Below are 26,339 nucleotides of genomic sequence, written 5' to 3'. Positions count from 1 at the left end.
GTCTGTGGTGATGTACTTTCAGTGTTCTCCTTCACTGGGCCACTGTGAGCAGTCATTGGAGCTGACAACCTACTGATCAAGGAAGACTGGCCTCTCACCAGGGCTCCTGAACCTCTTGTGTTCATATTTATCATTTGAAGAGCTGAAGGGAAGACTATGAAAAGGTGTTTTTGTCTGAAACTTACAAATGTAAAGTTGCTTTTTATTTCTCAAAATTAGATTTGTAAAGCACATAGGTTAATTATACAGTTGCAGGAAAGCATATTACAAATATAATATCTACACTCATCTCAACTTGGTTGTCAAACATCAATTGTACAGCATCAGATTTCCCTTAACCTCATGGGCCTTTAATGCAAAATAAATTGAGAAGTGAGTTGAAAACTGTATTGTTCTCTTGCTGCTGAAGGACATTTCCATGGGAAAGAATCTTACTCTGGTATATCCCTTAAGTGATTTGCTTTTCTCCTTGTATGATGGATGAAAAAACAAGAAGGGTGTGTGTGTGTGTGCACGCGCGTATGCGTGTGCATGCGTGCACACATGTACATGTGTGTGTGTCCATGCATGTGTGTGGGGCTGGTAATCAGGTCAAGAATGAAAGTAAATAATATCTGAGGAAGTGGCTAAGTCAGTCACATCCTTAAAGGGCACCATAAGAATGCCAGATGACTCCTGCTTTTCCTTGAAAGACAGAAGAGGCCACTGATATCTAAAACATGTAGCCTCATAACTGTTTCTTCCTTCAAAAGTCAAAGCTAGGTGGTGATTTGCTCATAGCCCATGGCCCATCCTGTCACGGGTCGTGTGGTCCCACATGTGAACAGGAAGGTGAGAATGGGTGAACTCTCGCCTCGGTTGTGCCATTCATCAAAGAACAAATGGAGCAGATCCATGTGTGCAGCTGAACACGGAGGCGAGGGCTCTGTCCTTCTCACACAGGGGCCTTTGTCTCCGGGACATGATCTGGCATTAGGAGGGGATGCACTGGGCCTCGACTTTATAGCAAATTACTAACCCATTATCACACTAGAACACAGGATCGTTTATCTTCTAATTCAAAGTGTCACCTGTTCTTCATTTACCAGTCAATAATCATTAATTATGCTCTGTGGAAATTTAAACAAAGCCTTATCCCTCTGTTAAAAACCAGTAAACTCTTTAGCAATAACAAATAGATCTGGAATTGTATATCCTTTCCCTCCCCATTCCCAGACTGGAATCTGGCACAGTTTGAACTGTAGAGGAAATGCCTAGAAATTGATAGGTCAAAGGCCCCAGATAGTCTGATGGAAAGAAAAAAGCAGACTCTTGGTTCTGGCTCCCTTGAAAGCAAGAGGCTCCCACTGATCACCAGTCCTGCCAGGAACATACAAGTCCTAAGGACCTGACATGGCCTCATATAGACAGACCTACAGCAACCTGAAGTCACTCTTGTCCCTTCATTTCTTCTAATCCTTTGCTAATGACAGAAAGAGAGAGAGAGAGAGAGAGAGAGAGAGAGAGAGAGAGAGAGAGAGAGAGAGAGAGACTGAGACTCACAGATTTGAAGACAAAAATCAGCTGAGTGGTCCTGGAGTGTCGACTAAACTGTTATTTTTTAGATTCAAAATCTGAGTCAAACACACTTGTTTGTTTTTACCCTGTTCACATCTAGTCCCTCAGACAAATGTTCAAACAGAAATTGTAGCTGGAAACATATTTTTTTCCCTAAAACTCTAGAAATAGTTTGATAAAAGCCAAAATGTGTTTGTCTGTGGGTGTCTGTATATGTGCATGCATGCATATGCACACGTGTGTGATTGGCATGCTGCAGGTTTTCACCTAATTAAGAGAAGTAAAACGGTTCTAAAGGGCAGCTTGAGACCAGGTAGGGCACAGTGCATTGTGTGTTTGGTTCACAGTGAGACAGCACTTATCCCAACCGGTAAACTCAGGACCCTGGTCCAGAACATGGCAGCAGAGTCAACTTTTTGAGACAAAGTGGGAAAAAGCATACATTCCAGGTTATGAGGCACATGATCAATTATGGCCTACAAGAAGTCCCAGGCCTATGCTCGTACATGAATACCAGATACACCTATGTTTTAAAAATATTTTTGGGGTGTGTGTGTGTGTGTGTGTGTGTGTGTGTGTATGTGTGTGTATACACATGTGTGCAGATGCCCATGGAAGATAGACAGGTCAGATCCCTGGAACACTGGAGTAGGCAGTTGGCGCTGCCTGGTATGAGTACTAGGAATCAAATTCCTGTCTTCTGGGAGAGCAGTGAGTAGAATGAAACACTGAGCCATTTCTCCAGCCCCATAATCTATATCCCCATATATACATATATCTGTACAGTTGATATGTAATTCTAAGCTGTGGAAACTGTAGGCCTACATACTACTGATAAGTGCTTTTCTAAACAAATAGAGTCAATTGTGGCAGTTGCTCCTAGTCCATGGTTCAAAATGCTGCTTCATTTGTGCCAGCCGTCTTCTCTAACTCTCAGTATGTACATTTCCGTCACACTACCAAGGCTGGATATCCAATGTTGACAACTTGTTCAAATGTAGTAGTTTCTACTATCTGACTCTACTAACAGTGTTTCTTTTTACTGCTGTGTTTTACATTTAATTTTTTAGAAATGGGATTCTACTTTTGAGGATTTTAAAAGACTTTTTTTTGTCTGCCATCTGTGGCATGAAGGACAATTAAAAAATTCTGGAATTATTCTTGCATAGATATTCTATACAAAGGTTACTCATTGGGTATTGATATATGGTTTCCTGTTAACTTGTGGTCTGGAGACCTACTGTGTAGGAATCTCCTGGCCTGCTGAAAATAAAGATTCCCTGAGCCAATGATCAGGCCAAGTGTTCACACCAAAATGCTCTCCAAATTTTTCTGATGTATATTAAATTATGAGAGCTATCTTCAGTAATTAGAATACTACATTAAATTCACACTCATTTTCTAATTCTAAGTTCCATATCCAATCATGTGTTTTGATACTGTTCCATTCCCACCCTGATCATGAAGTAACTCTCACATGACTTTACTTCTTTCTCTCTAGGCTATGTGGCTAATGTTGCAAAATGATGAGCCAGAGGACTTTGTTATAGCCACTGGGGAAGTTCACAGCGTCCGTGAATTTGTTGAGAAATCATTCATGCACATCGGAAAAACCATTGTGTAAGTACACCTGCTCGTTGCTTGTTGCTTGCTCACCGGGTTTTTGTAGTTCATGCTCTTCCACTTGATTCTGCTTCCCATCTCCCTCTCTTAGTCTCTTGTAAAACAATATAGGAGGTCCTTTATGAGTCTTATATCCAACTCCAGTTAGTATGTCAAATCTTTATCAGCTTCTAAACCAGTCTTCTCAAGATTTATTTTTAGCTTCTCAGCAGCCTTCATTGTCCGCCATGTTCAAGGAGTCCGGTTTTATCCCATGCTTTTTCAGTCTCAGTACAGCTGGCCTTGGTGAGCTCCCATTAGATCAGCCCCAGCATCTCAGTGGGTGGGTGCACCCCTCGTGGTCCTCACTTCCTTGCTCATGATCTCCCTCCTTCTGCTCCTCATTTGGACCTTGGGAGCTCAGTCCGGTGCTCCAGTGTGGGTCTCTGTCTCTATCTCCATCCATCGCCAGATGAAGGTTCTATGGTGATATGCAAGATATTCATCAGTATGGCTATAGGATCGGGCCATTTCAGGCTCCCTCTCCTCAGCTGCCCAAGGAACTAGCTGGGGATATCTCCCTGGACATTTTGGAACCCCTCTAGAGTCAAGTCTCTTGCCAACCCTAAAAAGGCTCCCTTAGTTAAGATATATACTTCCCTGCTCCCATATCCACCCTTCCTTTATCCCAACCATCCCATTCCCCCAAGCTCTCCCCAACCTCCCCTTCACACTTTTCTCTCCCCATCTCCCCTTAGCCCCGTCCCATCCCACCCCCAAGTTCCCAATTTTTGCCCAGCAATCTTGTCTACTTCCAATATCCAGGAGGATAACTATATGTTTTTCTTTGGGTTCACCTTCTTATTTAGCTTCTCTTCGATCACGAATTATAGGCTCAATGTCCTTTATTTATGGTTAGAAACCAATTATGAGTGAGTACATCCCATGTACATCTTTTTGGGTCTGGGTTACCTCACTCAGGATAGTGTTTTCTATTTCCATCCATTTGCATGCAAAATTCAAGATGTCATTGTTTTTTACCGCCGAGTAGTACTCTAATATGTATATATTCCACACTTTCTTCATCCATTCTTCCATTGAAGGGCATCTAGGTTGTTTCCAGGTTCTGGCTATTACAAGTAATGCTGCTATGAACATAGTTGAACAAATGCTTTTGTAATATGATAGGGTATCTCTTGGATATATTCCCAAGAGTGGTATTGCTGGGTCCTGGGGTAGGTTGATCCCAATGCTACTGCATGTACTGGCTTTGGAGGGGCCTAGTCTGTTTGGATGCTCACCTTCCTAACCTGGATGGAGAGGGGAGGACCTTGGACTTCCCACAGGGCAGGGAACCCTTACTGCTCTTCGGACTGGAGAGGGAGGGGAAAGGGAGTGGGGGGTGTGGGGGGATGGGGAGGGAAATGGGAGGCAGGGAGGAGGCAGAAATTTTTAATAAAAAATAATAATAATAATAAAGCAGCAACTGCCCTCTGCTCGCTCTCTGGCTTCCGGCTCTGCTTCCAGCGACTAGGCTCCCTTCCTGATTGCGCAGAGGGCTGTTGTCTGGGATGGTGATCTGTAAGTTTTTCCCCTTTAAATACATAACCATTCTATTAATCATAATTCCAAAAAAAGATTTATTTTTATTTTTTGAACTTCAAATTTATGGTAAGGTAAATTCTGTCTTGTATAATGACTTTACTACAGCTACCTTTATCCTTTTATGAGACCAATGTGAAAACATTACTCAATATTTTTCAGCACTTTCATATATACATACATATAAGTATATATACATATGTATATTCACATACACGCACAAAGTGGTTTTTTTTTTTATACAAGATGTCTCTTGTAGCCCCGGCTGTCCTGGAACTTTCTCTGTAGATCAAGCTGGACTCAAACTCCGAGATCCACCTGCCTCTGCCTCCTAGTTCTGGGATTAAAAGTGTGTGCTACCACTGCACAGCTTATATTTTATTTTAAGAGTCAGAAACCATCAAAAATTTAGAGAAGAGTTTCAGGTGAATTATACTTTTCTTTTCCTTGAGCCATTAAGAGTAACTGTGACTTAGTACTCTGTCGTGCTGTACCTGTTTGCATGTCCTACAGACAATGACTTTCTCTTACCTAAATACAATAAGACACCAACCCCTGGAAACCGAGACTGATACATTGCTGCTGCCTGCCTTCAGATCCCATCTGTGTCCAGCAGTTGGTGTGCTTTTCTTCATTCAAGCTCTCCCAGTGCAGTGCATGCGTTACTCATGCTTGTGGCATCACACAAAATTTTATTGGAATATGAAAACAATTGTGATAAATCACTATGGAGAATTCTTTTTGCGGTTTAAGGCTAATATACAGTTTGATGACATTTATTACAGTCATAGTGATATAATACCATCACCACTATCCATTTCCAATCTTTTCCAGAACAAATAAAAACAGTAACTCCTTGTTTCATTCTCCTACCTGGTAATTTCTGCTCTATGAATTTGCTTGTTCCTAGGTAGCTCCTGGCAGTGTAATCTTTCACATGTGTCTTTTTGTTTCTATCTTTTTAATTATCATGATGCTTTAAAATTCATCCATGTGGTAGCACTTCATTTTCTTAAAAGATGGATAAGGAGCTGGATGTAGTGATACAAGCCTATAATTTCCTAACTCGAGGAGCTGTCAGGAATACTAGGGGTGCAAAGTCAGTCTGAGCTATATATCTAGCAAGATTTTTTTCTTAAACACAAAAAGATTGGCCAGGTGGTGGTGGCATATGCCTTTAATCCCAGTACTTGGGAGGCAGAGACAGGAGATTTCTGTGAGTTTAAGGCCAGCCTGGTCTACAAGAGCTAGTTCCAGGACAGGCTCCAAAGCTACAGAGAAGTCCTGTCTCAAAAAAAAAAAATGACTGAATATTTTATTGTGGCTATATGCCAAATTTTGTGAATCCATTTCTCTATTGCTCGGATAACTGAATTATTTTTACCTTGTAAGCTACTGCCAGTAGCACTAATGTGAAATTAATTCACAAATGCCTATGTTGGTCCTGCCTTCATTTCTTTCATGTGTTATATTTGGGTATAAAATTTGTATGTTGTATGGTAATATGTTTAACTTTCTAAGGTGCAAATAAACTATTTTCCAAGATTCCTTTTTAAAACAAAAAAGTTTATGGTTTCTGGCCATGATGAATAAAAGAAACTAGAGTTAACCTTTTTACTAGTTATTTAATTATTGTTTTTATTTGTTTGTTTCTGTTTTGGGGACAGGGTCTCTCTTCAGAGCGCTAGTTATCCTGGAACTCTCTGTAATGACTAGACTGGCCTTGAACTCACAGAGATTCACCTGCCTCTGCCTCCCAGAGTGCAGAAATTAAAAGTGTGCACCCCCATGCCTGGCTACACTTAACCTTTTAATTTAACTGGTAAACTAGGTATAATTCATGACAATACAGGATTGTGGTCCCTAATAGACTATCGGTCAAGTACTGCTTTGACCCCTTTTAAGTCATAGTGAACCATGAGTTTAAAAATGTACCCCCTCCCAGTTGATAACTTTATTAAGAGTCTAAAAGACCTAGACTTTATAATACAGAGCTTAATAAAGATGCTCTCAGACTCCAGAAAAGGGCATTGAGTCTCCTGGAGCTGGAATTACAGGTAGTTGTGAGCTTCCCAGTATGGGTGCTGGACTTTTGCAAGAACTGTACATGATTTTAGCCACTGAGCCTTTAATCCAGCTTTGGTTAATGAATTCTCATGTTTGTTATGTGTAGTAGTATCATAGACTGTGCCTTGCTGCTTTAGTTTTGTTATGGTACCTTTTCAAATAGCAAATATATTATATTTTACTAGCTTACTCTATGGCATTTATGCTATGTACATGTTCCTGTTGAATTTATAGGTCAATATGGAAGAAAGGTGAAGATTTCTTAAGCTAGAAAATTCAAGCATGATTTTTTTTAATGGAGGGTAGGGTGTTAGGTCAGTAGTAGTACTTGCCAACTCTGGATTTGATCCCATCACTAAAAGAGAAAACAGTGGTTTTCATAAAATCAGTGGTACAGTTTAAAAATCTCTGCTCTTTGAATATGACCACTAACAAAATAAAAAGTTGAGGCCATAGTCTTGCAGAAAAAGAATGTGTGTGTGTGTGTTACATAAAACAAAAATACTTATATCTAACACTTTTAACTAAAATAATTCAACAAAAAAAGGATAACTCAAGTCCATCATTGTGGAGCACAGCTATAGTCACAGAACTGAGAAGCCTGAGGCAAAAAGACCTGCTCGAAACCTTGTTTCCAATGAGGGGGAAAAAAGACATTGCACTAGAAAAAAATGAGCAAATTTTTGAATTTTTGAACCTGTGCAAGAAAAAAAATGGTCAGTGTGATTGGATATTTGAGCAAAGCATGTTGAAACTGCAAACTAACACCAAAATTCTCCTTTTTGAATGGCCAGAATACAGAAACTGACTATGCTAAATGGTGATGAAAAGATGAAGTACTGAAAGTAACAGTACTGTGAAATCACTTTGAGAAATAGTTCTGCTTTCTTATAAAAACTAACCAATATTTACAGTGCCACCAGCAGTTCTTGATGTTTTTTTGGAGAATATTGAAAATAAATACATAGCAACTTATAGTAAATATGCATAGCGATGTTATTTTAATGATACATTATCTCCCCCAATATCTAATCAACCAATATGTAGATAATCAAATGTAATACTACTCAATGAAAAAGAGCTATAAATTATTAGTGTATAATATCAGTGAATCATTAAAAATCTTAGTTATGGCCAAATGAAAGAATAAGACACAAGGAAACACACACTATATGATTTAAATCATACCCTAAGAAAATGAATTGGTATGCCAGAAAGCCAAGCAATATTTACCCGAGCATGACTACTGGGTAAATGGCATTTGTCTCACCAAATTACAGCCTGGGAAACACGTGTCTAAATATGGCATGAGTGACTGAGAATCTTCTGAATGAAAGGAATCTTGATTGTGGTGGTGGTTATAGAACTCATCAAACTACATATCTGTTATACATTTTTTACTTCTAACTTAACTTCAGTCTAATTGATTTTTTTATAAATAGAAAATAAGAAACTTCTAAGGCAGCATTGTGGAAATGTATAAGTTAATTTGTTATGTAACTAATGAAAATAGTGCTGAGGGAACACAAATATGATGAAAAAAACATGGCTATAGTGACATTCAATGAAAAAAAGCCAGGATGCAAGTTTAGATGTAATTTGCATAGCCTGCAGATGTGCATGTGATAGATCACAAGAAAATATGTCAGGCTTTGAGAATGGTTTCCATGTGGCGGCACTCTGGGGGGATTTTAGCTTTCTATCCTATACTTTTATTTTTTGAAATTTTTTCTTAGATTTATTTTTATTTTATGTGTATGATGCTTTCCTATATGTACAGATTTGCACCACATGTGTGTCTGGTGCCTACAGAGGTCAGAAGGCGGTGTTGGATGCCCTGGAACTGGAATTACAGGTGGTTATGATCCACCATATGGGTGCTGGGTACTAAACCCAACTCTTCTGTGAGAGCATCAAATGCTCTTAACTTTCAAGCCATCTCTCCAGAGCTCCTGCCACTTCCTCACACCATACATTTCTCTGTTTCCCAAATACTATAATTAGCTTGTATGCTTTGTGGTAAAAAGTCATCTTAAACACATCTTTAATTGAGAGCAAGCTTACAAATGTATCTCCCACTAAGACACTTTTCTGGAAAAAAAAACTGCAGGACAGCTTCCCTTCTGCCCTGGAAATGACACCGTAATACAGTCACCACTAGTCTTCTGTCCTGCAGACCTGCGGAGTCAGTGTGTACTTCTTGACATCATGTTGTCTTTCCCAAAATAGGATGCTATTCTAAGGTCTAGTTTTTTTAGGGAAAAAATTGTGTGACAAGCCACTCAGGAAGAACTACAAGAACATATTCAGAAGACAAAGAACTTTTTAACTTAGTTTGACTCAGAATCTTCTAAGCTTCGTGTGTGTGTGTGTGTGTGTGTGTTGTGTGTGTGTGTGTATTTTTACTGTTTAGTCTTAGATATAGGACCCAATAGCTTTCATATACAATAAACATACTCTACTCCCAAACATAATCTTTAGATTTGTATTAAAATCCTAAACAAAAACAGTTTCCACTGGGGACTGGCCTCCTGTCATTCTCTGACCCCTTTCCATCCTCCTAGGATGAGCTTTGCCAGTACTGGCTTCTCAACAGAGAAAGCCTAATAATTTAGTATAATCAGTGGTACTAGACTCTGCTAGATGTTCTGGGCACTGAGCTCTTTTGAAAGTGTTATCAACCACCATTGTCTGGTGTTTCAGATGACAGACCAAAATATAGCAACTTTTAATGTATCCTACACATTGACTTTGACTGTTCATAACTCTTTGATGAAATCCATAGCTTTATCACCTTCTTTCGGAAAAGGGGCATGGATATGAGGTATTCCTTTAGAACAAGTCTCCTTGGTTCTAGCCTGTCACCCTAGTGACTCTTAACATTTTGACAATATGTGACTCACACATGTTTTAGTCTTTTCTAAATTATCAATTGAATTGAGAGTCTAGAAACACAACATATGTTCTCTAACATATGTTCTTCAAGCAGGAGAAGAATCCCACATTTGACCTCACACGAGGAGTCACATTGAACATAGCTATCCTAAAAATATTTTTTTAATTGCCATCACATTGTCTGGTGAGATGACTCAACAGGTAAAGGGACTTGTGGCCAAGCCTGGCAAGCTGATTTCAGTTCCTGAAGACTCACGTGATAGAAGGAAAAATGACTCCTAAAAACTGTCATCTGACTTCTACATTGGTGTCCCCCACATACCTGCACAATAAAAATTTATGTCAGGTTATGAATATGTGTATAAAAACTAAATGAACTTTTAGTTCAGAATATAGTTTTATCCCAGTATATATTTTATATGTGTGTAAATATTCTAGAATCCCCCCAAAGGAGTGCCCAAAATTCTAGTCTTGGGTGTTTCACATATGTGACATTCAACCTGTAGTTTGCCTAAAATATGTAAACTTATATCTCAAGCTCACACAATAAAACTTTTTTTCTACAATTTATTTTTAATGTTTGCTTTTCTAGTCTCTATATTCTGAGTCTTCCTGGGCCCCATGCATCAGCATACCAATCTCAGGGAACCATAAGCAACAATACCTGTTTGAGTCTAGTCTGCTGTGAGCTTTTAAAGGAACAGCTAGCCTTTCTTGGGAACAGTGTTCATATAGTTTTTAAAAATCTAGGGAAAAACTAGATAAAGAAGGCACCCTAGGGTCTAAACAAATCTTAGATGGCTGTCCTGAATGATTTGAGAAACATGATTTTATAGGACTTCAGGAATTCAGTTGTCTCCACTTGCCTGCAATATCAATATCTGAGTTTTGCTAACGGAAAAATAGCTGTGATCTGAAGTAGTAAGTGAAAATTTCCAGATAGACAGTTCAGAAGTGTAAGTACCATGGTGAAATCTCACTCGATATATCCTGACAAGACACAGATCATCTCTTTGTTTAGTGTGTCTGCACTTTCTATGCTTCCCACCATCTTGTCATATAGTAGCTACCGCTGGCCGTCAGATTAACTGCCATGCTCAAGTAACCCCTCTTTTACTTAATAATGGCTATAAAATGCTGGCAATTTTATTATAGAATCTCATTATATATATTCTATATTATTTAATAGTTGCCAACCTCTTATTGCACCTAACAAGCTTTATCATAGGTGTATATGTGTCGGACAATACAGTATTCGGCATTCAGTGCAATCTTGGCTTCAGGCTTCTTCAGCAGTCTTAGAGTGTGTCCACAAAGGTTAGGGAGGCTTCTTTCTCCCAAGAATACTTAACTTATCTCATGGCCTGTTCACTTGTATTTGAAAGCTCTTCCCTATCTCAATACATACTATGGTTGTAAGCCAGGCATAGTGCCACTTTCCTTGCCTGGAATCCCAGATTAATGACTTTCTAGGACAACTATTTTTCCTCCCTGTCCTTGTTTTCCCAACTGTAACACAGAGCCACTAAGAGTCTACCACAGAGGTCATATAAAAAATGAACAGATTAATAGCATCTGTCAATGCCTGACCAAGCTTAAGTTCTACATAAGCATCTGCTGTTAATGACTAAAAGGGACAGTTGTTGTCTTGTGCTCATTTGTAAGCTAGTCTCCATAGCCAAAATGTGGGACTGGATCTCAGGCTTTGTCCTCTGGCCAAGGGAGGAAGTCTGTGATGGACATCTCTGTGGAAAGTCAATAGTTAGAATGGGTGGGGAGCAGAACCTTTGCCAATAGCAGTGTGTTGTTCCTCAAGAAAGACTGCAAGGTGTGTGGTAGACAAAGGCTGCATGTGCCCACAGGTTAGTTCCAGAACTAGGGTACTGTTTCAGTGAGAAACAAAGCTATGCAAGATATTCAGTGCCCTTCCCATCAAGAGTGGAAGAGCCAAGGTCTGACTGTGCAGTTTCTGATTCAAGAGACACCTCTAAGGGCTTACAGTATAGGTAAGTACTGGTAGGTATTGCACTTTTCTAGCATGTAAGGCCCTGGGTTGTATACTTAGCACTGCACACATAGAGAGAGACATATATAAACATGCATATGCATTCACACATATGTACATGCACATGCATGCTCACACATTTACTTACACACACATATACCACACTCATGCACATATACACGTACACTTACATTATACATTCATACACACATACATACACCTGCATGCACATACATTACACACATACACATACATAATATACCACATACACACATGCACACACACTGCTACCACAGTGCTGTGGGATAATGCTCTCGTACACTGTAAAGTTTTGTCACTCATATTTGTCACTCATAAAATGAGAATTGGCCAATAGCCATGTAGGAAGTTTAGGTGAGGAAACCAAACTAAGAGAATTCTGGAAGAGGAAAGGCAGAGAGTCAGTCACCAGCCAGACACAGAAGCAAGATGAGAATGCCTTACAGAGAAAAGGTGTACCAAGCCATGTGGCTAAACATAGACAAGAATTATGGGTGAATTTAATTTGTAAGAGCTAGTTAATAATAAGCCTGAGCAATTGGCCAAACAGTTCATAATTAATATAAGCCTCTATGTGTTTACTTAGGACTGAATGGCTATAGGACTGGGTGGGACAGAAACTTCTGTCTATATCACAGATGCACCCTGATTTGCTTGCACTTTTCATCCTTCCTGGCATATCGTTTTATAATCTTATAGAGTACTTCTGAGTTTTTCAAAGACTCAGCAATAGTACTTACAGGGAAGTAGGGTTAGATTTATTCAGCTCTGGAACAGGGAGCACCAACTGAATGCAGAGAGAACACAGAAGCTGTACTTGCTTTGAAGGCTTTCAAGAGCCTAAATTCTGGTGAAATAAAGTAAGACCTAAAGGGTTTGTGAAGGGCAGTTTTCCCAGAGTACTTTAATCTTAAGTACTTTTACTAGAAGCAAATCCCCTAAACCTTAACACCTTTCCCAAGTTGCTCAGCTCCTCCTTGCCTCCTTGGATCTGCAGTTGGAAGGAGTTGACCAGTATCTGTCTCATAACCTCAGTGTTCACAGCAGCAGCCATGGTAGTCATTCTATAAATATGTAATTGAACACAAATGGATGTTCTCCAAAGCCAGCCTAGGCCAGAAGTCCTTCCAGCATTGCCCATCATTACTCTAATTTCTCTAAGTTCATGGTTAGCAACATTCACTCTGGCATGGTGGTAAGATTATAGGAAGCCACCATGCTACCTCCCTAACTGTGCAAGCTACCCTACTAAGAAGGGGAGATAGGAATTTGAATTCAGTTCAAGGCATGGAGAAGGTGGAATAGGATTGATTCAAAAGATAAAATGAACAGGATTTGATAAGACACAGGGTTATAACCAAAGGTTCTAGCTTCTTCCATGCTACCATTAACAGAAAAGCCTTTTCCCTCATGGTGCTTGCCTTCTGTGCCTGCTGTGCTTATGGGCAATTCCCTTCTCCCCTTCTCCTCCCTCAGAAATCTAGATCCTATTGTTTCTATTAACATCTAAGTTACTTGGAGTTTTAACCCATTAAAATGTGGTCACTGGTGTATCTAAGGTCTGTTTTGAGCCTTAGGTGATGGACGCACTGCTTAGGTAGCCCTAACTCTAGTCCCTATACAGTGGCTTCACTTTATTAGGTAGAGGATCAATTCTGGCTAAATCTAGCAGGTCCTGAAGTAAATGACTCCCTGGCTCCCAGCACATACCTACCACATGTAGACACTCAATGCCTATGCCCTTGCCCTCCTCATTTTCTCTTAAAGTCACACTCCTCAGAGAGAATCAGAAGATATTTTTTGTCCTTGATAAGAATAGACTCTTAATTGGCTGGCAGTTAATAGAAACACATAATTTATAAATATGAACATATTGATGTGGCCTTATGCAAAAATACCACATATCAATCCTGAAGTCAGGTCGATATGATCAAGATGAGAGGGATGTACACAGAAGGATAGACTGAATCCAACCCTTGCCCACATGGAAGGTGTGGATGGCAGTTGAGATGAGGGAAAGCAAGCAGCTCAGGTGGCTGGGTCATATGAAAAATGCCCGACAGCATATACCGGTGAACTATGTGTTTACCAGTCAAGCCGGTAAGCTGGGTGGACCAGATTGACCACATGGGCATACAAAGAGCTACCGCTCCTACAGTCCTCTCTCTCTCTCCCCAGCTACTACCCACACATCTCTCAGCTCTTAGCTCAGACATCTTCCTTTGCCAACACCCTCACGTCAGCCATCTGTCAGGGGCCTCTTCTGGGCCTTGACAGTGTCCTGTCTGTCTCCTGCCATAATTCACTCAGGAGATTGTATGACAGTAAACTCTTAGCTCCTGAAAGACAGGTCACAGGTGTAGTACTTGGCTTAGCAGAGTGACTGGGGCACAGATTCATAGAGGTGGGAGGAAGACACATGATTTATAGGATTGTACATATACATATGTACTAAGGCCAGTGCTGTGACTGAGAGCTTTCCTCCTCCCAGTCCTGTAGCAAGACTGACATTTTTCTTTTTCTTATAAAGCATGATCACTCTCCCTATGCCCTTTGGAGTGGGTAATAACATCCCAACCGAATAAGAGAAATAAGTAAAAGTGAAACAAACAGCCAGAGCATGTTCAGCAGTCTGGTACATTCAGGGCAAAGCACTCAGAATTCTCACTGCCAGTATCAGCCGAGGAGAATCATCACTTGTCTGTTGTTCTTTTAATATCTTGCCCTTGTTTCTATAAGCACTCACCTTTTTGCATATATGAGTATGATGTATTTCCTGGAGATAAAGCATAAGAAACGGTGATTTAAATAGAGTTTGCCTCTGTAACAGTATCTCAGTGCTAGAGATAGAACATGAGAAAGGATGGACCACTTAACTAAAAATATTGGGCATGACCTGCTCTCACACACAAAATGTGGTGCCCTTATCATAGGGCAGCAGCCCCTCATCTTTTGCCAGCCACAGGAAGAAAGGCATGTGAGTTCAAGCCCAATCTCCAAGACCTGGCCTTGCTGAGTTGCTTACAGTACCTCTTACTCTTGTGGCTCCCATAAGTCACTCAATCCTTGGAACTTCTTTCTGCCATTTACCAATTGCAGATAATGCTATAGGCCTGACAGCTGGCAAGATTTAACAGTTAACATTCTTAAGGACCTGAAACAAAGAGTGCAGGACAGTTGTTAACCATTAGGAACCACCTTGTATATTCAGGTTGTTTTAAATTTTACATTTTGTCATTGCCGTTTATTAACCACACATAAACAGCTGGACTTCTTGCTGCCAGAAACCCTTATTAAAAATTATGTCATTTATGTTATGGGAGAATTCTGAGGATGAATGAAGAGGGTGTTCTCAGCAGCAATGGGAAAGAATGTATGTGACTGACACTTTCGTATCTGCATAGTGCTAAATAGACGAGTTAACCCACACTGCCCTCCTGCCCTTCCGCGCTATCTTGATAATAGGTAGCCCAAAGTTCCTCTTTCACTTCCTTTCAAAATCCCAACATTCTGTGCCAACAGCTTTTCTACCAATACTACATTCTCTTTCATATTTGGCCACTGACATTCGACATTGTTGATCACCCACTTGCAGATGCCACTCTACTAGATTTCTGGGGTCACACTCTACCATTGGCCTCTCTCCTACAGACAGCTTCTCCCCGGGCTTCTCTCAAACTCAGCTGCCCACCTGTAAAACATTTCTTACTACAGCTGCCAGAATGCTGATGCCTCCAAAGACATTAACCTTCCCTATATTAGAGGCAGAGTGACAAGAGACCTGGGAGAAAGTCAGAATGGTGAGGAAGGCATGGGACAGAAAGCCTGTGCCCGGAGCAAAGTTCTGGCTAGATCAGGATGAAGCTCATTGTAGACATTCTACAGTGCCTTCTTCTGTAGGGTTGCCAGCAAGAGCTGGCTCGTCATGACCTAAGACTTGTCAAGCTCATTATTTTTTATGGCTTTCTTACTTCAACTTACAAATTGTTTGTTGTTTTTTGTTTTTGTTTTAATTACATAACTTAATCTCTATTCTTTGTACAAGAATTGTCACAGTCCACATCATTCTCTCTCCCTCCATCTCCATCTTCCCAGCCAGCCCCATCTGTTGTGTTACTGGGGAACTCTTTCAGTCTTTTTGTTGGAAGTGTGTCTTGTTCTGCTCTGGTAAATTGTCTTGATTTAGTGCAAGGTAATTTTTTTATCTCATTCTATTTTTCTTTGTTTATTAAAATCCTATTGTGCCTTTCACTCTTTCAACTGGTTATCATGGCATTTATATCTATGTTTCCAAATGACTTGTGATTCTGGATCTTTGGTTTTTCCCTTCAAGGCATTTTCTGTTGGCTATTCTTGTCCAACATGATAGCATTGTTCTCTTTTCCTACACATGCCCCAAAACTCCATTTTCATACTACTCTATGATTTGATTTTTGTTAGCTCAATATTCTGTGTCTTCATGACTGAAACTTCCAGAAAACTTTCACCACGTTTGCTTTTATGAACAATTATTATTGGTTTACCATACTGCTCTTAGATGTATTTTGTCTTTTTGGCTCATTTTCTATGTGTTTATTACTAATGTCACCCTAAACATTGTTCTAACTTTCTAAATTGCCTATCTAAGTTTTTGGATCACCCGTGTTAGTGTATTTGCCATGTTTTCCTCAGGCGAGACCTTCTGATCTGACCAATCTGGGCTGTTAAAAGTATTGGCATCCGCAGTTTTCCTTCACACCTATCTAAAGGACTCACAGTTTTTCCCTTTAGTTGCAACTCCTACTTGCTGAATCATTTTCAAAACTCTGGTGTTTCTCAAACTCTCTGTCACTCTGTTTTTAGAATTAGCAATGTACCCACTCATGTTTCCAGAGCAGAAATAATTTTGCTTCAGAACTTTGAAAGCACTCCTCCATTGCCTTTGTATTTGCAGTGTTAAGCCAAGCCTCTAGGACTCCCAGCCTGTCTCTTCATTTTGAAAGGTGACTGTAGTCTTCCCTTGGTCCCAATGCCCTGAAACTCCATGTAAGCTGGGTCTACACCACCTATGATGTGAGCCATGTTTTGTCTGCATGTGCTTCTGCTCTGGTTGATTTTCATGATTTATCTCAAGATAATTTACTTTGCTCCATTTTTCTGCATTCTCTTCCTAGACATCCTGTTATACTGGGCTCCTGAGCAGTCTTCAAATTTTCCTAACTTCCTTCTTCCTTAAGATAATTTGCCATGCTCCATTTCTTAAGTGTAGTCTTTCTGGCAATCAACTATACTGGGCACTCTTGAATTTTCTTATCTCCTTCTGTCTTTTCATATCTATATCTTTTTGTACTATTTTCTGGGAAATCTCTTCAACTTTTGTTTTCAACATCTTTTCAATTTTGAGTTCCTGGTTTTCTTATTCAAGTTATAAAATCCCTTGTGTTTCAAGCTGTACTTTTTTTAAAGAAAATCTTCATTTATTTTTGTCTTAGGTGCACATTTTTCTGTGTGAGGGTGTCAGATCCCCTGGAATTGGAGTTAGAGACAGTTGTGAACTATCATATGGGTGCTGGGAATTAAACAGGGATCATCTGAAAGAGCAGACAGTGCTCTTAATTGCTGAGCAATTTCTCCAGCCCTCAGGTTATCCTTTTCTAAGTATAGTATTTTATATTTTTGTTATCTTTTTTATATGTGAAAGTTTGGTTTGGTTTCGTTTTTAATTTTCTACTTATTCTATTTCCTCAGTTTGTTTTGTTTTGTTGTTGTTCAGCCTTTCTCATATGTGTCACTTTTCTGGTCTGATAATCTTTGGTTTTCTGGTTATGTTTGAAAATTGGGGCCTACGAAGCTAATTGAGAGCTTTGAAGACATAGTTAAACCTTACCTATAGTTGTCTGTGTCACTATGAGGTGACTTGACAGGGCCATTTCATTTAGGTATGAAGTCTCTGATGCCCAGGGGACACCTCCCGGTCTACCTGACTGCCACCTGTTGGAACATGGACAAGAAACTCAGCCCTTGGTAGTCACTATATTTCCTCAGTTTTCAGAGTCTAGACCTACCCTTCCCTGGACCAGTGACCTTCACCAGTCTGGGTGAGGCAGAAAGGGAAGATGAGACGCCAGCTGCACTCCCTGAACATTCTGGGGTTTCTGCAAATGCATAAGGGGTTCATTCTCAGCTCTCCCACCTTGACTTTTGCTGATCTGCTAACACTTATCTATTTGTCATCTAGCTTCCAACATTGGATTCTTTTAGTCTCTTCCCTGTTCTTTCAACCCCCATGAATTTACTGATTTTGAAAGGAACCTGCAGGATAAGCAAGCCATCATTTCTCTCAAGTTCTGGTGGATCTCCCAGGGTTCTTCTGTGTCATTTCCTAAGCTAAGATTCACCTACTCCTTCTGTAGCCACATGAAACATCCTATCTGGAAGTTAAATACTGAGCTTCTGGGACTTTTCAGTCACTAAAGAGAAGTGTTGCTTCTCCAGTCACCAGATGCAGTAGTCCTAAAATTGATTTCTTTGCTCTTGTTACCTCAACAGGACTCCTGGTTGAGTAGATTTCTTACTGTGCTAAGAATGGAACCCAGGACCTTGAACATGAAATTCAAGTGATTGTACCCCTGAGCCACATGAAATCCTTAGCCTCATAAGTTAGTAGTTTTTATATTTATTTTTAGCATCTACTATACATAATCATATAATAATGGGTTTCACCATAACATTTTATACACGAGTATAGTGATTTTTTTTATTATTCACCCCAATTACCTTTTCTTGTTCTGACAGTCTTGCTGACCTCTTTCCTCTTTATCTAGTCTCTCCTGTTTTCAGAAGTGTGTGTGCGAGTGTGTGTATGTGAATGGTTTTCATTAGGGCTGCTTATAGGAACATGGATAAGGATTTGTTTACAGGAAAATGGGTACCTTGCCAGTGGGTTTACCACAGGAGAAAATATTAATTGATTAGGTTTTAATAGAACTTCGTTTTGTTCATTAGAGTGGTTTTCCTACTCTTCTTGTTTCTGGTTTTATTTTTATTTTTTGTAATGCTTATTAAGAACTGACAATTTAGTTTTAAAATTGAATTATATAGGATCCCTGCCTAAGGAGCTGCCAATCTAAATTAGTGGGTAATAATTCTTGTTAATTAGCTGAATCTTCTACTCCCTGTCAAGACATGGTCATTTCTTTGACACTGAAGTTCTGCTTTGAGTTACAGCTTCACTTGTTAGGACAAGTTAGCTATTACTGTTTGTGTGTTAACACAAGTGTTTCTTGTATTATAACTAACTGATTCTGGCTCTTGACTGAAACTTTGCTTACTGGCCTCCTGCAGATCTAGTGCAGGTGAGAAGGTGGTTTCTTTGAACTCTTTGTGCTATGACCCATTTCATGGTTTCCATTTGATTTTTCAGTATGACTGAATCAATTATGGAGGGCAAGACTGTTATAACTGTAGTTAACAGTTTATAAGATAGAATCCAAGCAGACAGTAGTCAGACAGCCACAAGAAAAGCTTGTTGGGTTCTTGGACCCAAAAATGCCAAAGTCACATTAACCCAAGTCTGCCTATAGACTTGCACTTGATAAGCTCCTAAAGAGAGGAGTAATTTTCCTTCAACCTTTGTCCTTTTGTCTAGTGTTACAAGCCTCAAGTGTTTGCTGTGATAGCAAATCAACCACAGAGAAACAGTAGTCAATTCTCAATGCTTGTTTATAACAATTTGTCTAAAATAAGAATGAAATACTGGCCAGCAAGATGCAAAGAAGCATCATGTTTAAAGGGTGTTTGCCTCCAGTCCTGATGGCCTGAGTTTGATTCCCCTGAATCCACATGGTGGAAGCAGAGAACCAACTCTCAAAACGGGAGTTCTCTCTCTCTCTCTCTCTCTCTCTCTCTCTCTCTCTCTCTCTCTCTCTCTCTCTCTCTCTCACACACACACACACACACACACACACGTGCACACACACACACATATACACAAAGTAAATAAACAAATGTTAGAAAAATGCTTTCTTTCATGACTATAAAAGATGCCATGGCCAAATCCACTGAATCATAGAAACAGCTCTAACCTTGGCATAAAGCCCAGCTGATGCCTTTTACTGCCCTTGAAGAAAGGATGGGTTTTACATATTCAAATGGTGGTTTGGAAGAAAAAAATGGTGATGAGGAAGAAATGGAGTCAGGAGAAGTATACATATTAAGTCAGTTTGCTTGATATGGATGTAATGCTTAGCTACAAATGGGGGAAATGTCATGAGTGTTGTTTCCATTAACCCTTTGGCTCAGCTGGAGATTCTTTCCTGGAGGTATCTGTGTGTTTGAACTGTTTCTCTTTGTACAGTATGAAATGTAGACCAAAAATATAGTTAAAAGATACCTAATAAATAGAGCATGTTCTTTTATTTATTGAAAGTCTAAGGCATGAGAAAATTCTACTAAAATAATAAACTTCAGAGTTAGAGTCTGATTTCCCCAAAATTATGACAACCAAATATCCTCTTTTGTAGTAGATATTAGTTAAAATGTGAGGTATACTCCAGAGAGGCAGTGAGGGTTGTAAGTGCATCAAGCCATTTCATTGTAAGGTCTCTATTCTGCCCCAGACACCTGCACACTGTCTTGATGTGAGTTTTCAGAACAAATTGCTTTGAAATTTTCTACTCTATGTTACTTGTCAAACTATCTGCCCAACATTAATAAGTTAAGCCTAGCCGGGCGGTGGAAGCGCACACCCTTTGAGGGGCAGAGGCAGGCAGATCTCTGTGAGTTCGAGTCCAGTCTGGCCTACAAGAGCTAGTTCCAGGACAGCTAGGGCTGTTACACAGAGAAATCCTGTCTTGAAAAAAATTTAAAAAAAAGAAGTTAAGCCTAATAAGTAGATTACCAAATGCTTCTGTTTGTTTGATTAAGAGAATTTATGGGAAATGGCTGCTTATATAATTTATAAAGTTCAATACAGTGTGCTATTATTCTCTGTGTCATTGAATGGTTTTTATATCTGCCTTGAGTTCCCTGGGAAATTCAGCAAACCAGCAAGCTAAATATTCCTTCAATAGACAAATAGTTCCTCTCTGCTGTCAAGAGGTGATGACAAAATATTCACATCAATAATCAAAAATAAAGTTTGTGAGCCCAGTCTGCACTCATCCTGTCTTGAAATACAACCTTCTTCGGTATTTAATGTTCATTTTCAGAGGCACCTGTGACATAGCCAAGTAACCATTGAATGTTCTTTTTTTCCCTTTGGTCCTCTTATTAGTGATCTGGGAAGCACACAAAATTGTCCTGTGTTCATCTCAGCTGATAAAGCAAACTCATTCTAAGCATAAACACTGAAGTCAGGCTACTCAGATTTTTTTCATTTCTTTTCTTTTCTTTCCAAAAAATATGTAAAAATAACTTAAACTATATGGTGTATTCTTTTATTAGATAGTATATTATAGATATCGCAAGGTCAGCAGTAAATCAAAGATTTTCTCTTCCTTTTTTTTCTCTTTTCTGAGGAGGTTACAACACTGCCCTTGAATTTAAGATCTCCCAATTCAGGACCCTGCCTTCCAAATAGCAGGAATTACAGATGTGCACCACCAGGTCCAACTCTAGTTGCTCCATTTATGAAAAATGAGTATATAAAGCAGGTAAATAGAGCTTCCTATGAGAAGCCTGCTCTTGGAGCCAAGGAGCTTATGTATCCTCCACAGTGTACACCTGGAGGGTAATGGTCTGTCCTTCCTGTTGTCAAACTCAAATGTTTAGTGCTGCAAGCCCCAGTCCAGGAACATCCCAGCTAGAGGACAAGAAATGAAGAACTAGTTGTATACTTTGGAGAGGCTTCCTCATCTGTGGTGAAGTGATGAGGTTTCCTTCACATCCACATAATGTGGGAATAAACACTATGGCCAGCAAGGTATGGAACTGCTCAACAAATAGGGTGTACTTTATGTCTAAAGTCTCAGTTTTGGATTCATCTTGGTTTTCCTTTAAAAGGAAGAATGGGGTGGTGAAACTTCCTTTCAAACAAATGCACAAATTTTTGAAAGCCACAATTTGCTCTAATAACAAGGTTGAGGGTGGGCCTGCCCCTGCTGTTAATGTGCTTATGCCCTCCTGCAGGGAGAAGACAGACTAGCCATCCTGAGCACCACAGTGTGGCCACATGTTACCAAGCAATCAAGAACTGATTGTTTGTCTTCTTTGCAGGTGGGAAGGAAAGAATGAAAACGAAGTGGGCAGATGTAAGGAGACCGGCCAAGTCCATGTGACTGTGGATCTGAAGTACTACCGACCAACCGAAGTGGTAAGGACTCCCTCACCACCCAGTGTGTGACCACACTTGGCCAGCTGGCTGGGAAAATGCCCTCATGGAATGCCTGCTGCCAACCTTCAAAGCTCTGTAACACGCCTCTCTGGCATACTCCATAGAGCACTTCCCAAACGAGAACAAGGAGAATTAAGTTTGAGATACCATTCTCACCACAAAAATCCATTGCTCTGTAAAGGAAAACAAGATTAAAACACACCCAAGAAAATAGTCGATTCCAGAAATGGAGATCATAGTTTGCATTATTTCATCCCATTGGTCTTCTCTGAGAAATGATCTCTGATACCCACAAGATGTCTACTTTAACAAGCCCTAGATCTGAAGGGTTTCTAGGGACCAAGGCCATTTTTACCTGCCACCTGTCTTACTAGCCACATGTGCACACTCACACAAATCACTAACATGCTTATGTGTCTGGTACAAAGTCATATGCACACATCTGAAAGACTACCCCCACACCATAAAGCTCTGCTCAAATACCATCCTATTCATAGATCCTTTTCTAGCCAATATTTTACTACCACTAACATTTCTCCCTTGTCTCTGTAATTACCTGCACACTCTAGGATAGTGGTTTCCTTCCTAATGCTGAAACCCTTTAAGACAGTTCCTCATATTGTGTTGACCACTCCCAACCATAAAATTATTTTTATTGCTACCCCATAACTGCAGTTTTGCTACTGTTATGAATCATAATGTAAATATTGGTGTTTTCAATGGTCTTAGACCACCCCTATAAAAGTATCATTTGACCTTCAAGGGGTCACAACTCACTGCTTGAGAACCATTGCTTTAGGACCTGTTATAATCATTTGTTTTCATGTTTTCCTTCCTTTGCCAGATTCTAAATTCTTTGAGAATTGAGACTTTGGAGAGGATAGTTGTTTATACTGACTGACTGGCAGATGGGCAGATAAACTTTTAAATAGAGAAGATCCCCTATTAGAAAATAATTTAGGGGACAGGAAAATGACCCAGTGGCTAAAGGTGCTTGCTGCCAAGGCTAATGACCTGAATTTGCTCCTCAGAACCCACATGATAGAAGGAAAGAAACAACTCCTGAAAATTGTCCTCTGACTTCCACAGGCATGTGTTGGACAATATGTGCACACATATACACAATAATTGTTTAAAAAGGGAAATTAGATTGTTAGTGTCAATAGTATATACTGTTACTGTTAATACAAAACATCTTTTTGTTCTAAGTTTATGTGAATGTATAATGATATCATTGCTTTGATATATCCATATTTATTATGCTAATAAAACCAAAGGTGTCTAAAATGAATTTCTAAAGATGATGGAAAGCACTATCTTCAGAGAGAGAGGGGGTCAGGATGTGTACAGTGAGTGGCTGTGGAATAGCACCTTTAGAACCCTTTTTCTCTGGGTTGTGTGTCATATAAATTTCAGAGATTGGGAAAAGCCAGTGAAGACAGTTTGAAAGTGAAGTGTATGGTCATTGGCCACTCTTTAAAATGTGTTGTTTTATGCTGGCCCCCTCAAAAGAACTATGTTTGGCGTGTGCCTCTTACACACAGAAAGAAATCTGTACAAAGGAAGTGAACATTGGCTTAGGACAGGTAGTGCCATGCAGTCCTGCATTGTCCCCCACAGGGCGTGGCCAGGCCTTGACACAGAGAATGATTGTTCTTAGCTAATGGTGAGTGGGTGTGCCTAGGAGAGGATGTGCCTGTCCCTGGGGGAGGAAGATACTAGCCGTGCTGCTGCTGAGACAGCAAGGACCTCCTCTGCCACTTGTTCCCCTGTCCTGAAGGACTGCAAGGGCATCATTTCTCTATAACACTTCACAAGTCATATATAGGGACAAATTTCTTTTCTCACAAATAAAGATGATCACTTCAGAGTGGAAACGTCACCATACCAGCAGAAACTTCAGTTCCCACAATAGCTTAAACATGGCTCTTTCTCTGACACCAAAATAGTTTCAGAAACTAGGAAGTCATTAAGAACAGCCTGTCTGTCATTCTCATTTAGGCAAGGTGTAGGATTGATAGGACCCAGAACAAAGGAATTTGTAGACCAGGAAGAGGACCCTCTGACTAACAAGACTGTTCTTGAATCCCCACCGACCCCCTTTCCTGCCCTGCTGCATCCCTTCCCTTCCCATTCTTTGTTCATTCAAATGTTATCATCATACCTGTTCTGCAACTCTCTTGACACCAGCATTGTTTGAACATAAAAGTGGTGTCTGATTTCATATGCGCGCTTGCTGCCCCTTTCCTTTGGCTGACTCCCTTTACTACACTACAGAGTTATAGATCTTATTCTCTGTTTTATCTTTCTGAGCCTCTCGGCTGCGTTCTCTTCATTCACTGCACTTCACCCTCATAGTCAATTGGGCATGCTTTCTTTCCACAGTGAAACTAAACTTTTAACCCCATTCCTCAAAACAAGTTCTCTGAAACTTGGATCAACCTGAAGTGACAGGCTTTCTGTGGAGTTGCCTCCAGGGTGACAGTGTTCTTCCAGTTGAAAGGTGACTGCATTTAACAAGCTTTTTCCAAATGTGGAGCCTGTCAGCCATAAGAGTTCATTCCTTTGAGTCCTGAGAAGCACTATGTCCCTCGGAGGCTGGCAGCTGGAACAGGGGAGACACGCGAAATGAGCAGACTCTAAGAAGGGCAGGAAGAACACCGATTCTTCTTTCAAAACAGCTCTCTCCTTCTCAGTCTCAGTCTGCCCTGCATGACCTGGAAACTCCTGTTAGGCTTCTTTGTATTCTTTTCACAAGTTAGCAAACTTGTGAAACTCTGTTTTCATCAGCTTTGGTCATCTGTCACCAAAGATCTTCATCATGTACAGGTACTCAAAGCCAAACATAACCTAGGCCTGGTGATGTAGCTCAGTGATAGATACTTGTCTAGTGTTCACAAGACCCTAGGTTCAATTACTAGCATCCCCCAAATAATTAACACTTAATGCATTCATTCATTTAATTTTTTTAAAGTATAGACTGTATTGTCTTATAGAGAATTGGCTCTAGAATGAGCAAAACTAAATAACATAAAGAACATTTAAAAGCAAAACAAGAAGTAATAAGGACACACACACACATACATCATCTATCAGAAAGAACAGTGATATCTTAAAGCAAGACTAACAGAAAATAGAGCATTATGTGGTTGTTTTTCTCAAAACAAAAATAAGTGGGGGGGGGGGGCTGGTCTTAAGAAGGCCCTTTCCTTAGCCAGGTTGTGGTGACATAAGCCTTTAGTCACAGCACTCTAAAGGCAGAGGCAGGCCAATCTCTGTGATTTCAAAACCACCCTGGTCTACAGAGTAAGTTTCAGGACAGTCAAACAAAACCTTAAACCTTGCTTCTGTATTAGCATGAAGGGTGTGCAAGGTTTTTCTTCTGGATCAAGGACTCCAGCTGTGATTAGAGCTGAGTGGAGTCATGTCTTTTGGTACTCTACCTCTGAGTCTTTACAACTCCTTTGGATACTGAGGAATTTTGCTACCACAGAAAGCTTAGGCTGGGAGCTTTTTTTTTTTTTTTTTTTTTTTTTTTTCGAGACAGGGTTTCTCTGCAGCTTTAGAGCCTGTCCTGGAACTAGCTCTTGTAGACCAAGCTGGTCTTGAACTCAGAGATCCACCTGCCTCTGCCTCCCGAGTGCTGGGATTAAAGGCATGCGCCACCACCGCCCGGCTTTAGGCTGGGAACTTAAACGTTCCACTTCTCACCGCCTCTGAGTTCCAGAGAACTCGGTGATGGCAGGACAGATGCCTGAGTTCTGTGATACTTGGGACCAATGCTTTGGGCTGGCTCATTGGTAAATAAGCCTTTTCTGCCTGTACAAAGCCCACTTTCCATGCCCAGACCTGTAAAACAAAAGAAACTAAAACACTCATTCCTTACATGAAATTTCCTTACATGCATTTAGTGACACACTAGGTTTATTGCACAATGCACTCATTTCTGGTTTTATTATTTTATTTTGTGTATGGGTGTTTTGTCTGAGTATATGTCTGTGTACGACATGGTGCCCATGAGGTCAGAAGACAAAGAAGAGTCTCCTGGAACAGGAATGAGCTGCTATGTGGGTGCTAGGAGTCAAACCCAGATCCCCTGGAAGAATAGCAAGTGCAGCCCCAGTGTATTTATTTCTGAGAGAAAGCAATATTCCAAACGTGGGCCTTTGACCAGAAGACTCTGCATTTAGCACCTGTCAGCTACTAGATGTATATATAACCTTAGGCAAGTTACTTAATTTCTTAGTGTTTCTCTTTCTT

General features: G+C 40.1%; 1 protein-coding gene across 1 annotated transcript in view; it reads left to right on the top strand.

Annotated features, from left to right (window-relative positions):
• Gmds (GDP-mannose 4,6-dehydratase) overlaps nucleotides 1–26,339 on the top strand; it is a 536,488-nt gene that overhangs the window by 411,625 nt on the left and 98,524 nt on the right. The window contains exons 8-9 of the mRNA XM_038334108.1: nucleotides 3,059–3,177; nucleotides 21,962–22,058. Of these exons, the coding sequence (XP_038190036.1) occupies nucleotides 3,059–3,177; nucleotides 21,962–22,058 (216 nt within the window). The remainder of the gene's footprint in view (nucleotides 1–3,058; nucleotides 3,178–21,961; nucleotides 22,059–26,339) is intronic.

This window comes from Arvicola amphibius, chromosome 6 (genome assembly GCF_903992535.2).
Source record: "Arvicola amphibius chromosome 6, mArvAmp1.2, whole genome shotgun sequence".
In the NCBI taxonomy this organism is placed as follows: Eukaryota; Metazoa; Chordata; class Mammalia; order Rodentia; family Cricetidae; genus Arvicola; species Arvicola amphibius.
The sequence above is the reverse complement of the archived record's forward strand: the minus strand, read 5'-3'. Positions and strand labels throughout refer to the sequence as shown.